At 41.0% G+C, this 14381-nt stretch overlaps 1 protein-coding gene across 1 annotated transcript in view; it reads right to left on the reverse strand.

Annotated features, from left to right (window-relative positions):
- Window positions 1-3864: 3864 nt before the first annotated feature.
- LOC116972577 (ubiquitin-conjugating enzyme E2 D3-like) overlaps window positions 3865-14381 on the reverse strand; it is a 54795-nt gene continuing 44278 nt past the window's right edge. Inside the window, exon 7 of the mRNA XM_033020397.1 lies at window positions 3865-5479. Within this exon, the coding sequence (XP_032876288.1) occupies window positions 5434-5479 (46 nt within the window). The 3' untranslated portion in view covers window positions 3865-5433. The remainder of the gene's footprint in view (window positions 5480-14381) is intronic.

The raw sequence follows: 14381 nt of genomic DNA on the forward strand, positions 1-14381 counted from the left end.
CCATTTAGGATGAGGAAAAACTTTTTCAGCCAGTTGTGAATCTGTAATTTTCTGCGCAGTGGAGCCAATTCACTGGATGTTTTCAAGAGTTAGATTTACCTCTTGGGGAATCAAGGGATGTGGGGAAATAGCAGGAACGGGTAACTGATTTTGGATGATCAGCCATGATCATATTGAATGGCTCAGGGCTGAATGGCTTCTATCCAGGCCTTTCATTAGTTGATAGATTTAAACGAGATAGTAACTCAGGTAGTTCCTCAACACTACCTGCCCCAATCTTCATATCATCTTCAAACCTGGCCACAAAGCCATCTATTCCAATTATCATAGTCTAATGATCATCCAGATCATTTACAAGTAGTGGACCCAATACCGACCCCTTAGGAACATCATGAGTCACCGATCTCCAACCAGAAAAAGCCTCCCTTCCTTCCCACTCTTCCCCATCTGCCAGTCAGTTAATCTTTTATCTATTCTCGTACCTTGCATCTAATACCATGGACTCCTAGCTTGTTTAGCACCCTCACATGTGGCACCTTATCAAAGACCTGAAAATCCAAGTTAACAATGTTCACTGACTCTCTTTTGTCTATCCTGCTTGTTAATTCCTAAAATAATTCCAACAGATTTGTCAGGCAAGATCTCCCCTTCACCAAACCATGCTCATTTTGGCCTATTTTATCACATGCTTCTAAGTAATGCAATATATCATTGTTAATAATACTCTAAAATCTTACCACCACTTGTCAGACTAACTGACCTGTAATTCCCTTTCTTTTGCCTTGCTCCCTTTACACATTAGTTACATTTGTGATTTTCCAGCCCTCTGGAACCATTTCTGACTAGTGATTCTTAAAATATCACTATTAATGCCTCCATAATGCTACCTCTTTCAGAAGTCTGGTGTGTAGTCCATCTGGTCCAATTAACTTATCCATCTTCAAATCTTTCAGCTTCTCCAAACACCTTCTCCTTCGACACAGTGGCTGCACTCATCTCTGCCCCGAGTTGAATGTCTACAATTACCAGAAGGCCACTCCAACCCAAATAGGTTCTTGGCCAAGCAATGTTACATTTTCAAAAAGGACAGTGACATTATGAAACTGGTCTGGACCCTTCCCCATGATATCCTACCTCTGCCATTGTAAAGTTTGCCTCCAGCTGTTCCAATCAATTTCAGTGTCTGAACAATTGCAACCAGAAAATGTACATAATACTGACATGGGAGGAGGTGGCGGTGTTGGGGCCCCAGAGGTAGTTAAATCCTCAAGACCTGGAGGACTGATCACAATTTATTGAGAGATTTGCGTCTTCTCTAACCATAGACGATGTCTCTCAAGACTGGACTTGAGATGTCCAGTCTTAAATATGTTCCTTATTTAAGGAGGAAAGTATTAAAATCCAGGGAATTATAAGCCGGGTAGCCTTGCGTCACAGTGAAAACTAATGGAAAGGATGCTTCTGGATAGGATAGAATTTATTCTCATTTGGAAGAGAATGGCTTTGTGCACAGCAGATCATGTCTTACTAACATGATCAAGTTTTTGGAGGTGATTGATGACGGTTGGGTTGATGTTACCTACATGGATTTTAGTGAGGAAAAAGTCCCCCATGCTCGGCTGACCCAGACGATTAAGATGCACAGGATTAATAGTGACTTGGTAGTAAGGATGCGGAACTGGCTTACAGATAGAAGACAGAGGATTGTGGTGGAAGGATAATAAATATTCAGGCTGGAGGTCTGTAATCTTTGTATCATCTACAAACTTATTAACCAGTAATTAAGCAGATTAGAAAATTTGCAGATGACATCAAGATTGCTGGGGACACAAAATGCTGGAGTAACTCAGCGGGACGGGCAGTATCTCTGGAGAGAAGGAATGGGTGATGTTTCGGGTCGAGACCCTTCTTCAGACTGATGTTGGCTGAAGAAGGGTCTCAACCTGAAAAATCACCCATTCCTTCTCTCCAGAGATGTTGCCTGTCCCGCTGAGTTACTCCAGCATTTTGTGCCCACCTTCGATTTAAACCAGCACCTGCAGTTCTTTCCTGTTCAAGATTGCTGGGGTCGCGGGCTGCGAGGAAGATTGAAGCATATAGCAGGATATGGATCAGCTACAGAAATGGCAGATATTAATCTGAGCATAAGGTGTTGCACTTTTGGGAGGCCAACTCCCAGAAAATGACAACACAAGTAGATAGTGGTAAAGACATAAGGCATGCTTGCTTTCATAGCTTGGAGTATAAATCATGATGCAGCTTTATAGGACTTTGGTTAGTATTGTGTGAAGTTCTGGTTGCTCCACTACAGGATGTGAAGGCTTTTAAAAAAAGGTATAGAGGTTTAGCAGAATTATTATTGGATTAGGGAATATTAGCTACTGGGAGAGGTTGGACGGACTTGAATTGTTTTTGCTGGAATGCCTGATTTTTCAGGGAGACCTGATAGAAGTATATATACGAGAGGCATAGATAGGGTAGACAGTCACTCCTTTTCCCAGGATAGAAAAGTCTAATACTCTAGAAGGCATGGCTTTAAAGTGAGATAGGCAAAGGTTAAAAGAGATGTGCGGGCATGTGTTTAAAAAAAAAAAAACACAGAGGGCAGCGAGTGCCTGGAATGCGCTGCCAGAGGTGGTAATTGAGGCAGATGTGAGACATTTTAGAGATTTTTGGATTGGCATATATATAGGGGATGGAGGGATATAGATCATGTGCAGATAGATGTGATAGTCTTGGCATTAAGTTCGGCATAGATATTATCTGTCAAAGGGCCTGCTCCTGTGTGGTAGTGTTCTATTTACAGTGTATAAATAAACATGCATAAAATCCACTGCAGGAGTCAATGTATGGAAATGTGTTGAATTAAATACTGATATCGTAGGTCACAGGGCAGTCATGAAACACAAAGACATGCTTTTCAGCCCAACTCACCCATGCCAACCAAGATACTCCATCCGCTTTTGGCCCATATTCCTCTAAACCTTTCCTATCCATGTACCCGCCCAAAAGTATTTTAATGTTGTTATAGTACCTGCCTCAACTACCTCCTCTGGCAGCTTGCACTATATACCCCCCCCCCCCCCCCCCCTTCCCTCCCTACCACCCCTTCCCCAGGTTCGTAGATATTCCCCAAGTTACCAGAGTCCATCCTTATCCCCTTACCTGCAGCATTGGTGATTTGGGTCCAAAATTGTTACATTTGGAACAAGATTACAGCTAAACTAGATCTAGGAGGATGATTTGGGAAGGGAAAAGAAAATATATTTCAGCCCTAGAAAATTCTGGCATTGAGAAAAACGTATTAATGAAAAGAGGAATGCAGAAATCTTAGATTTAAAGTAATTAAAGTCTTGCAGCACCTGACGACAATTTAGTCTGGAAAGCAGTAGTTAGAGCAAATCTGATCATTTAAACCCACGACATTACCGTTGTTTTTACACATTTGATGTTGCATCAAATTTCAGAATACTGAAGCTGCCGTATTGCTGTACGGGGAGAATTCTGGACTTGCACGGGAATATTTACCACATTGGGCAATTTGCCCAAAGCTATGGCAAGCATCCTGATAAACTACCATGTCACCTCATTCAACCCCCCCCCCCCCCCCCCCCCAAACAAGAGTTTTCCATAGGTTACAATATCTACAAATATGTGTGTAGGATTAAATAAAGTTGAAAACAAGAACTATGGACTAAGTTTACATAAACCATAGGCATAGTAATTGCCAGGAAAGAAATGAAATTAGCAGTACAAATTAAAACTCCAGAAATTAAGGCTAAATATTTGCAATGTTTGAAAGTAAAATCCAATTTTGCTAGTCCAGAATGCATTTCTAGATAGCTTTGAAACCCTTGCTGCATCTTTATTATAGTAACATTTTAATTACTGCCTTGAGATTTACAGTTTATATAAAAATCATGTTCCAAATTCTTATGCCAATAATATCTACACACCAAAAAGATTTAAAATTGAAGCACGTACTGATTTTCATAATTATCTTCCTTCTTCCTTGTAGACAAATTAAATCACAGATTCTTTGAGATTGTAAACACAAATGTGGAGAAAGTGAGCGACTGTTGAAGATGGGAACAGATTCATTTCAAGTTACAGTTTCTGGCTTCCAATAATCAAATCATTATTTAATAATAAAGAGCCAGTCTCTCAACAAGACTAACTGTAAACATCATCAACAATCCCATAATATAGCTTTGAGCAAGTATATAAAATATAGCAGCAGAAGACTGCATGTTACATGTTGTTCAATCTACACCCGAATCCAAACTATGCTTACAGATGACAATTTCTGGAACTACATTTTTCTTTAAATTTTCAACTAAAAAAATAATTATTGTAGCCCTATGTAGGCATGAACACAATGTATAATAGGATACTCCAAGAACCAAGAGAGAGCATTTAAAAATGACTGGCTTGCATTGTTTGGCAAAACTGTTCCAATGCACCATGACAAGCCGTTCAAGGTCACACCCAGTTTTCATAAGTAACCTTAAAAGCTATCAACTAAAGATATTATCACTTTATCATAGCTGTACCTTAAAAGGTTGTACCCCATTCATCCAGGCTGCTCAAACAATGATTTATGCAACTTTATTAAAAGAAAAACCCAATGAATACAAGCTATGAGTTGATCAGTCTACCGAAAGATGAAAACCGTAACTCAGTGCCATGTAAAAGTGTTGTGGAAAACAGATCAACTGATAGTTGTATTTATTTTTTTTAAAAAGCAGTACTGTAAATGAAATTTACAAAATGATTTGTTTGTTCGCTTGAGGAGGAAGATTAAGAGACAGTAACTTCCATTTCTATTCTGCGTAAAACCAACAAAAACCTTAAGTCATTCCTTTTATTAACATGCATAAAATACAGCATATATTTTAATTAATGCCGACGTTATAACATTCTGAACCAATCCAGCATCCATAACAAAGTTATGAGCATGAAGTAAATAGACTCAAATACCATTTTATTTGGGGAAAATGAAAGATGCTGTCCCATTAATGCAGCAATCCCTTAATAATGAAGATGACTCATTTAATTTCACATATAAATCAGGACTGTTATTTCAATGAGAATGTTTTAAAACTCATAACCAAGTTATTATGAAGGTATTGGCCACTTACCACATGCTCCATATATAAAGGAGGTCAAAATTTCAGATGATTGATGAAACTACATTAGAAGTCCAGAGTGGTCGTTCCAAGCACAAAGTACTAAACTGCCTTCTCACAAGAGCATGTGAATGGGGTGGAGCAGGAAGGGCAAGGAGAGGGCCAGGAGGGTTAGGAGGTGGAACGAGGGGCATGAAAGATGTGATCTTACAAGGGGGCAGCCAAATAGGAAAATCATAAATCAGTCATTTAAAAGTTTATTCCAGCTATGATGCAAGATATTTGAACTCCAATGTATCAGGTATCACATTGCATATTTCTGAGTCCATTCCCGTGCTAATCTGTTGTACCTGTAAGTAAACAAAAGAGGCATAATTTTACATTTTGATGGATTTCAATTAAAGACAAACACTTTACATCGTTGAACCTCTGAATTTAACCATAAATACTAGCACATCAAGGCAATAGAATACATTTAAGCACCAACATATAAAGGGGTGGTGGTTGAGGGAGGGGAGAGAGGGGTTGGGGAGGAAAAGATTCAATCATCTATTAACCAAAAGTGAAGGGAAAATTAAGGGCACCCAGGAAATGACTGCACCACAGCCATGCAGAATGGACAAAAATTAGTATTATCAGGCCACCAGTTACTTAATCCCAGCACATTGTTTCCATTGCTGAACCTCCTTGAAGTAGGATTCCACTTTCATTCCAAGCTATTCTCCCCCCTCATCATTTAACTTTTAATCAACATTCACCCGATATTCAGACCACGAGCCTCTTCATTACATAGAAAAGTATGTAATACTGTTAGGAAACTCCAGATTTAATAAGGGAACTCAAGGTAAAGTAGGAGGTAGTGAACATAATATGATAAGTTTGAATCTGCAATTTGAGAGGGTGAAGGTTAAATCAGAAGTGTCAGAGTTGCAGTTGAAACAAAGGCATGAGAGAGGAGCTGGCCAAGGTCGACTGGAAAAGGAATCTAGCAGGAATTAGGGTGGAACAGCAATGGCAGCAATTTCTGGGCATAATCCAGAAGATGCAGGATAATTTCATTCCAAAGAAGAAAGATTCTAAGGGGTGTAAGAGGCAACCGTGGCTGACAAGGGAAGGAATAAAACTAAAAGAAAAGGTGTATAACATAGCAAAGTGTAGCGGAAAGCTAGAGATTTGAGAAACTTTCAAAGGACAACAGAAGGTAACAAAAGGGCAACACGGGGTGAAATGATGAAGTACGAGCGTAAGCTGGCCAAGAATATAAAGAAGGATAGTAAAAGCTTCTTTAGGTATGTTAAGAGAAAAAGATTAGTAAAGACAAATGTGGGTCCCTTGAAGACAGAACCAGGGGAAATTATTATGGGGAACAAGGAAATGGCAGAAGAGTTGAACAGGTACTTTGGTTCTGCCTTCACTAAGGAAAGCACAAACAATCTCCCAGATGTACTAGAGGACAGAGGATCTAGGGAGACAAAGGAACTGAAAGAAACTTTCATTAGGCGAGAAATAGTATTGGCCCAGGGCCTGATGGTCTGCATCCCAGGGTACTCAAGGAGGTGGCTCTAGAAATTGTGGATCCTGTGGATTGAAGGGTAGTTATTTTTCAAGAAAGGAGTGAGAGATAAAACGGGGAATTATAGACCAGTTAGCCTGACATCGGTGGTACACAAAATTGCTGGGGAAACTCAGCGGGTACAGCAGCATCTATGGAGCGAAGGAAATAGGCGACGTTTCGGGCCGAAACCCTTCTTCAGAACAGCCTGACATCGGTGGTGGGGAAGATGATGGAGTCAATTATTAAATAAGTAATAACGGCACATTTGGATAGCTGTAAAAGGATTGATCCAAGTCAGCATGGATTTATGAAGGGGAAATCCCGCTTGACTAATCTTCTAGAATTTTTGAGGATGTGACAAGTAAAATGATGAAGGAGAGCCAGTGGATGTAATGTATCTGGACTTTCAGAAAGCCTTTGATAAGGTCTCACACAGGAGATTAGTGGGCAAAATTAGAGCACATGGTATTGGAGGTAGGGTATTGACATGGATAGAAAATTGGTTGGCAGACAGGAAACAGAAACATAGAAAATAGTTGCAGGAGTAGGCCATTCGGCCCTTCGAGCCATTCAATATGATCATGGCTGATCATCCAACTCAGTATCCTGTACCTGCCTTCTCTCCATACCCCCTGATACCTTTAGCCACAAGGGCCACATCTAACTCCCTCTTAAATATAGCCAATGAACTGGCCTCAACTACCTTCTGTGGCAGAGAATTCCAGAGATTCACCACTCTCTGTGTGAAAAATGTTTTTCTCATCTCGGTCCTAAAAGATTTCCCCCTTATCCTTAAACTGTGACCCCTTGTTCTGGACTTCCCCAACATCGGGAACAATCTTCCTGCATCTAGCCTGTCCAACCCCTTAAGAATTTTGTAAGTTTCTATAAGATCCCCCCTCAATCTTCTAAATTCTAGCGAGTACAAGCCAAGTCTATCCAGTCTTTCTTCATATGAAAGTCCTGACATCCCAGGAATCAGTCTGGTGAACCTTCTCTGTACTTTTATGGCAAGAACCTTCTATGGCAAGAATATCTTTCCTCAGGTTAGGAGACCAAAACTGTACGCAATATTCCAGGTGTGGTCTCACCAAGACCCTGTACAACTGCAATAGAACCTCCCTGCTCCTATACTCAAATCCTTTTGCTATGAATGCTAACATACCATTCGCTTTCTTCACTGCCTGCTGCACCTGCATGCCTACTTTCAATGACTGGTGTACCATGACACCCAGGTCTCGTTGCATCTCCCCTTTTCTTAATCGGCCACCATTCAGATAATAGTCTACTTTCCTGTTCTTGCCACCAAAGTGGATAACCTCACATTTATCCACATTATACTGCATCTGCCATGCATTTGCCCACTCATCCAACCTATCCAAGTCATCTTGCAGCCTCCTCACAGCTAACACTGCCCCCCAGCTTCGTGTCATCTGCAAACTTGTTGCATTCAATTCCCTCGTCCAAATCATTAATAAATTATTGTAAATAGCTGGGGTCCCAGCACTGAGCCTTGCGGTACCCCACTAGTCAAGAGTAGGAATAAATGGGTCCCTGTTAGAATGGCAGGCAGTGGCAATGGACACTAGGTGCAGCAGTAGGCCATTCGGCCCTTCGAGCCAGCACCGCCATTCAATGTGATCATGGCTGATCATCCACAATCAGTACCCCGTTCCTGCCTTCTCCCCTTATCCCCTGACTCCGCTATCTTTAAGAGCCCTATCTAGCTCTCTCTTGAAAGTATCCAGCAAACCGGCCTCCACCTCCCTCTGAGGCAGAGAATTCCACAGATTCACAACTCTGTGAGAAAAAGTGTTTCCTCGTCGTCGTTCTAAATGGCTTACCCCTTATATTCAAACTGTGGCCCCTGGTTCTGGACTCCCCCAACATCGGGAACATGTTTCCTGCCTCTAGCGTGTCCAAACCCTTAATAATCTCATATGTTTAAATAAGATGCCCTTTCATCCTTCTAAACTCGAGAGTATACAAGCCCAGCTGTTTTAATTCAGCCTGTTCAAATCGATCTTTGTCAGGCTGTTTAGTTGCTTAAGAAAAATCGCTCCGACTGCCGTTTTATTAAGTTTATTAAAAATAGCGCTGGATTATTTAATAGCAGGAGTAAAATTAAAATCGTCTTCTAAAGCCGTCGACGCCGACAACTGGACGGTTCTCACGTAGGGGACAAAGCAAGGCACGGCGTTTATTTTTACATATAAACGTGCTTCTTAGGATGCCTTTAATCACAATTTCACGTTGCGAAAAGGTGACAGGCCCCATACCAACCAGTAGTATTTTTCCTGCCGATATGTGGTTTAAATTCACCGCAAATGCAACGTTCCAATCGATCGCGTTCCACAAAATCCCACTCACAAGATGATTAAAATGGCCATTAATTTACAGGAATTAAACACTAAATTCCTTCCATTTGGCCTATAAATTCATGACAATGAGATTTAAAAATCATGTTATATTGTGAATTCTTGTGTGAATGTTATTTGGACACTTAGGCTATTTAAAAATGGCCTTTTCTTAAGAAATGGATAGATGTTTAGATCTAGTAATTGAATTTTGTAATTAGCTACAATTAGGTAACTAACTAATTATATGCTTTAATTTCAGGTCATCCAAGTAAGATTGTTTCATATTTGTTTCAGAATGCTTCAATCTATAATAACTGAAAATGTCATTCAGTCCTCTTAATTTTTAAGAAAGTTATGGGCTTTTGACTGTCCTTGATCACAGCTTTTGAGTTAAGTCAATGGAAAAGCAACAGGGAACAAGATGCTAATTTCCGAGTATGAAAATGGCCATAACCTTTTTAATACTGAAGATATGAAAGTGAATTAGGTGTCAAATTAAACTTATTTTTATGCTTTATCTGATGGTGTAAATTGCAGACTTGATTTTTTAAATCTCAAAATTTTGAAACATTGCTACAATATGCTAACTTGTTCAGACTGGACAATGTGGCCGAAGGGCCTATTTCCATGCTATACAGCTCTATGAATAATACTCCCGGCGTGGTCTCACCCAGGCCCCTCTATAAATTGCAATTAGACTCCTTTACTCTATATTCAAATTCTCTGGTAATAAAGCTAAATACCATTGCCTTGGTAGTCGCTCGGTACAATTACATATCATATTTCAGTGACTTGTGTACAAGCACAGCTCTGAATATTAATACTATCCAATCTGTCACTATTTGAAAAATAAAACAAAGTGGATGATCTCATTTCCTTCCATTTCAAATTCCACCAGGTTCTCATCTACTTGGTTTTTCTATATCCCCTTGCACCTCTGCAACCTCAACTATTTCCTCTGGCAGTTCATTCCAGACCCGATACAACCCCCCCCCCCCCCCCCCCCCCCCCCTCCCGAGTGAAGATGATCAGTGGTTTACTGCACTACGTGTGTAGCAAGGAACTGCATATGCTCGTTTACACCGAAGATAAAATACAAAATGCTGGAGTAACGCAGCGGTCAGGCACCATTGCTGGAGAGAAGGTATGGGTGACATTTCGGGCCCTTCTTCAGACTGAGAGTCAAGGAGAAGGAGAAATAGAGATATGGAAGGGTAAGATGTGAAAACACAGATCAAAGTGGACAAAGTTCAAGAAAAATATAGAATGGATCATTGTTAGCTGAAGGGAAGGCAACAATGAGGCATACAATCAGTAACATCTAATCAGTAGGACAATGAAACTAGCTGGAGAAGTAGGTAGACACAAAATGCTGGACTAACTCAACGGGACAGAGAGCTGCCTGCCCTGCTGAGTGACTCCTGCATTTTGTGTCTACCTTTGATTTAAACCAGCATCTGCAGTTCTTTCCAACACATAGTTGGAGAAGTAGGATGGGGGAGGGATGGAGAGAGGGAAAGCAAGGGTTACTTGAAGGTATAGAAGTAAATACTCATACCACTGGGTTGTAAGCTGCCCATGCGAAATATGAGATGCTGCTTCTTTGAGGCTTTGGGCCTCACTCTGACAGTGGAGGAGGCCCAGGACAGAAAGGTCAGTGTGGGAATAGGAGGGGAAGTTAAAGTGTTTAAAAAAACACTTTTATTTTAAATAAAAGATCATAAAAATGAGATGGTAATTGAGTAGTTGAACAGCAGTAATGAAGAAGATGGAGAAACACGACAGAGGAAGGATCAGAAGGATAAACAGAAAGAATTAGATAAAGAGTAGGAAGCAGCTCCAATGACTGTATACAAACAATTGCATGGACTAACTAGACCAAGCTGGCCTAGTCTGTGCTATTTAATCTTCTTATTAAGCTCACCTACAAGCCTCTAGATATACCAAGACAAATGACTTTTTAAAAAGTGTCAAGCTTCTGAATTATGAAATAGGAGTATCCTTTACTATATTCTACTACCCATGACTGCAGTAGAAAAATATAGATCAAAATGGTTAATCTATTACTTGCAGCAAAATTATCTACAATTATAATATTCACTTCTCATTGTGGAAGTGTCTAATCCTTGAGCCAAACAAAAAATTATTGGGATGTTGCATGCATAGGGCCTTAAACCGATTGTTCAATACACATTCCCACAAAAGCCTGCTTGCTCCCTTTTCTCTCCTTGCAGTTGTTCATACTCGGTATCTTAATGTACTATCAGATAGCAACATTTAGCACAATACGTAAGTCTTCCATTTATAAACCTTGGGTTTTAATGTTTGCAGGCTCCCCGCCCAAGAGTTTTGCATACTGTTCTATATATTCCATTGCTTAGTTTAGTTTAGAGATATACCTTGGAAACAGGCCCTTCGGCCCACTTAATCCACTCCAACCAATGATCACCCGTTTACTTGTTCTATCCTACACACTAGGGACACAGAGAGAATGTGCAAACTCCATACAGACAACACCTATAGTCAGGAATGAACCTGTGTCCCTGGCGCTGCTAGGCAGCAACTCTACCACTGCCTCATCCTTTTGCTAGTTTGTTAGACTGATTAACGTCGACAAGTATAAAAATTAGACCTACTAAATGTTTCACAATTTTTGGAACCATGGGATTTTGTAGTGTACCTTTAAGAACTGAGTATCAGACTGGTGTGATTTGTGGCATGTGATCTATTGATTTCCTTATCAGTCTCGTGAATATGTATGCGTATGCGCAGTGTACTTTAAAAAAATATAGACCGACACCGGCAACACTGGAAACCTGCGCTTTGTTTCTATCTACATGCCACTGCCGTAATATCTTACAAATGGCGATGAAGATTGGATGGCGTTTGTGAACTCAATCTTTAAATTCAGTGCAGGATTGTTTTGCAGTATGAGGTATTGTTTAACATTTTAAACAGCAAATATGGAGTTGTTTGTGAACTGAACATGATAGACAGCAGATCTTTCTATGCATGGGACTGTAGTGTAAAACAGCAGCTGTACGAATCATCTAGAGATAGTCAGGCTATATTTGTGTTGTATTTACATGCCAAGATGACGTCCTTGGGATACATCGGCCGACTTGGGACTTTCGACAAGAACAGGGTAACCTTTACTTCGAACTGTGAGCGAATGGAAATGTATTTTAATGCAAATTACATTAATGAAGCTGAAGAAACCGAGGATGGTGATCAAGTGCAGGTAAGAGCACACAGCCAGGGGTGCAAAAGGGCTATTCTATGAATTGAAATTGGTCCTGAAGTTTATGCAACTCTCACCAACATTCTAGCCCCAGAGAAAGCAAGACATGTTTCATTTGATTCTGTTGTTTCTACACTTGGTGCTCATTTCAACCCTAAGCCCATAGAAATTGCAGAAAGTTACAAATTTCACACAAGAAACCAGAAGTCTGATGAAACAGTGGGTGAGTACTTTATCACATTGAAGAACTTGTCTCTACACTGCCATTTTGGGACATTTCTGGATTGAGCTGTGCATGATAAATTTGTATGTGGATTGCTGGAAAAGCAAATCCAATCAAAATTACTGAACACACCAGCCCTTACCTTTGATTTGGCATGCAAAACTGCCTTGGCCAAGGAGGTGGCATCTCAAAGTGAAGATGAGTTTCAACCAACACATATTGGCATAGTCAAAAGGCAGTTCAAAACGAAAGCATGACAAGACAGGGAAAAGGCCTTCACAGCTAAGTTCTGGGGAAAGCACAGATAGGTGCTATCGATCCAATAGTCAACACAAACCGAACAAGTGCCAGTTGAAGAACTGCTGCAACTGTCAAAAGAAAGGCCATATTGCATCAGCATGCAGAGCACCATCACAGGACAAAGCAAAACAAAAGGCTCGACAAAACAAAACATATGGGTTTCATAACCCCAAAGAACATTCAGAGAGTGATGAACTGCCAATGGTGGGTCTGGAAAGGAAGACGTAAACCCCTGTCCCACGGTACGAGTTCATTCCAAGAGTTCTCCCGAGTTTGCCCTGATTCGAACTCGGAGATTAAGGTAATGGCCACTCGTCGGAACTCTCGTGGACATTTTTCATCATGTTGAAAAATCTTCACGAGTCTTCCCGTGCTTACCTGCCATTAACGAGCCCTCCCTAGTACCTGCCGTTAGCACTAAGAGACGTCCCTGAGCTCCGACGTACCCGCTACTTCATTTCCTCAGACTGCTGAGGAAATTCAGTCTCTCTGAGGATCCTTCAGTGCTTCTACTCGGGGGCTGTAGCAAGCATCTTGTCCGGCAACATCACAATCTGATTGGAGAACTGCTCTGCCTAGGACAAGAAGGCTCTGCAGAGAGTAGTGCGTTCGGCCGAACGCACTATGGGAACTCCACACCCCCCTGCAGGAACTATACATCTGAAGGTGTAGATCCAGAGCCAGCAACATTATGGGGGACCCCTACCACCCCAGCAAGACTGTTCCAGCTGCTACGGTCAGGCAAATGCCTCTGTTGTCATGCTGTGAAAACAGAGAGGATGAGACGGAGTGTCTTCCCACAGGCCATTAGGACTGTAAACTCTTATCTCAGCAGGGGCTAATTTACTGTACCAATTTACTGTTGTGTTGTGTCTTTTTAAAATTGTTGTTTTTTTCCGTAATATGTAAATACTGATTCTGTTCTATTCTGTTCTGTAGTTTTTTGCACAATCCGCAGGCATTGCCACTTTCATTTCACTGCACATCTTGTACGCGTATGTGACAAATAAACTTGACTTGACTTAGTTATCGCAAAATATGTCAATAGGCCAACGTTGATGTGCAAATATTGGCTCTGTGTACTGAACCTAGACTGAAATTCTATATTCCAAGTCGAAGCACAAACACAACTGGATTAGTTGTTGCAGAAACTGATGTTGCCATGTTCAAGGAGAGCTACGATGGCACAAAGGGTGAGCAAACACACACCAGGATTCTACCCGAAGAGGAACCTGTCTACTGCGTTTGACCTCTCCCTCCCTCCCTCTCTCTCCCTTCCCCTTTCCATCCCTCTCTTCCTGCCTCTCCTTCCTTTTTTTCTCCCACCCTCTCTTATTCCCTCCCTCCCCGAACAGTCTGTGACCCATAGCGCTATGTATAACGCCCATAGCGCTATGTGTAATGCCCATAGCGCTCCAGCTGGTAGCACTATTTTTAGAACCAGACAGCTCTTAGTTTAAATTCCCACGCGCTAAACTGACAGCGCTGTGTAAACCTGGAGCGGGAGAGGCAGATCAAAGCTTGACAAAAATAATCATCCAGATCTTGACATTTAAAATACTAATAGATTTAA

The sequence above is a fragment of the Amblyraja radiata genome, chromosome 1 (assembly GCF_010909765.2).
Source record: "Amblyraja radiata isolate CabotCenter1 chromosome 1, sAmbRad1.1.pri, whole genome shotgun sequence".
NCBI classification, from domain to species: Eukaryota; Metazoa; Chordata; class Chondrichthyes; order Rajiformes; family Rajidae; genus Amblyraja; species Amblyraja radiata.